This window comes from Lepidothrix coronata, unplaced genomic scaffold, assembly GCF_001604755.1.
Source record: "Lepidothrix coronata isolate B3197 unplaced genomic scaffold, Lepidothrix_coronata-1.0 Scaffold471, whole genome shotgun sequence".
Lineage (NCBI taxonomy): Eukaryota > Metazoa > Chordata > Aves > Passeriformes > Pipridae > Lepidothrix > Lepidothrix coronata.
Genome location: NW_016690651.1, coordinates 39,738 through 41,313, shown reverse-complemented (window position 1 = coordinate 41,313; position 1,576 = coordinate 39,738). Strand labels below are relative to the sequence as shown.

Here is a 1,576-nt window from a genome sequence, read left to right as displayed (position 1 = left end):
GTGACCCCAATGGGGCTGTGTTTGTGTCCCCAAATCCCAGGTGACCCCAGTGGGGCCGTGTTTGTGTCCCCAAATCCCAGGTGACCCCAAATCCCAGGTGACCCCAGTGGGGGCCATGTTTGTGTCCCCAAATCCCAGGTGACCCCAGTGGGGCCGTGTTTGTGTCCCCAAATCCCAGGTGTCCCCAAATCCCAGGTGACCCCAATGGGGCTGTGTTTGTGTCCCCAAATCCCAGGTGACCCCAGTGGGGCCGTGTTTGTGTCCCCAAATCCCAGGTGACCCCAAATCCCAGGTGACCCCAGTGGGGGCCATGTTTGTGTCCCCAAATCCCAGGTGACCCCAGTGGGGCCGTGTTTGTGTCCCCAAATCCCAGGTGACCCCAGTGGGGCCGTGTTTGTGTCCCCAAATCCCAGGTGACCCCAAATCCCAGGTGACCCCAGTGGGGCCGTGTTTGTGACCCCAAATCCCAGGTGACCCCAGTGGGGCCGTGTTTGTGCCCCCCCCCCCGCCCTCACCGTTGTCCGAGTCGGAATTGTCGGATCCGTCGGTCTTGGCGGCTTTTCCGTCGGGCTCCTCGGAGCTGCTCGGCTGCTTCCGCTTCCTGGGCCCCGGATCCCGCCGGAGCTTCTTCCTCTGCAGCTGGGAGAGGGCACAGAGGATCAGGGAATCGGGGAATGTCCCGGCTGGGAGGGACCCCTGAGGATCATCCAGTCCAATCCCTGCCCAAAATCCCACCAAGCGCCCGAGAGCCTCGTCCAAACGCTCCCTGAGCTCCAAAACCTTGGGATGTCCTGATTTGGAAGGGACCCACGGGGATCATCCAGTCCAATCCCTGTTCAGGACATCCCGAAATCCCACCATGTGTCCAAGAGCCTTGTCCAAGCACACCCTGAGCTCCAAAATCATGGAATATCCCCAGCTGGAAGGGACCCCTGAGGATCATCCAGTCCAATCCCTGCCCAAAATCCCACCAAGTGCCCGAGAGCCTCGTCCAAACACCCCTTGAGCTCTAAAATTGTGGAATATTCTGATTTGGAAGGGACCCACGAGGATCATCCAGTCCAATCCCTGCCCAGGACACCCCAAAATCCCAATAAGTGCCCGAGAGCCTCATCCAAACGCTCCCTGAGCTCCAAAATCTGAAGCCCCTCCCCACAGGGGATGAGCCAAGCTGGGCCCACACTCCCCTGCTCACCTCAAAATCCCAATCCCACATTTTCCAGTTCCTCTTCATCCCCCCTCCATAACACCGGGAATTATGAATTTGTAGGGAATTCTGATGCCCCTCCCCACTGGGGTGTGCCAGGGACGAGTCGAATGGGGCCGACTCACCTTAAAATCCCAATCCCACATTTTCCAGCTCCTCTTCATCCCCCTCCTCCGTAGCACCCGGAATTATGGATTTGGAGGGAATTCTGAAGCCCCTCCCCACAGGGGATGAGCCAAGCTGGGCCCACACCCCCCTGCTCACCTCAAAATCCCAATCCCACATTTTCCAGCTCTTCTTCACCCCCCCTCCATAACACCGGGAATTATGGATTTGGAGGGAATTCTGACGCCCCTCCCCACTGGGGAC

At 58.8% G+C, this 1,576-nt stretch overlaps 1 protein-coding gene across 1 annotated transcript in view; it reads right to left on the bottom strand.

Annotated features, from left to right (window-relative positions):
• Positions 1-509: 509 nt before the first annotated feature.
• The window catches only part of AKAP8L (A-kinase anchoring protein 8 like), a gene marked incomplete at its 3' end in the record, with an annotated part of 12,864 nt that continues 11,797 nt past the window's right edge, over positions 510-1,576 (bottom strand). The window contains exon 5 of the mRNA XM_017839732.1: positions 510-639. Within this exon, the coding sequence (XP_017695221.1) occupies positions 510-639 (130 nt within the window). The remainder of the gene's footprint in view (positions 640-1,576) is intronic.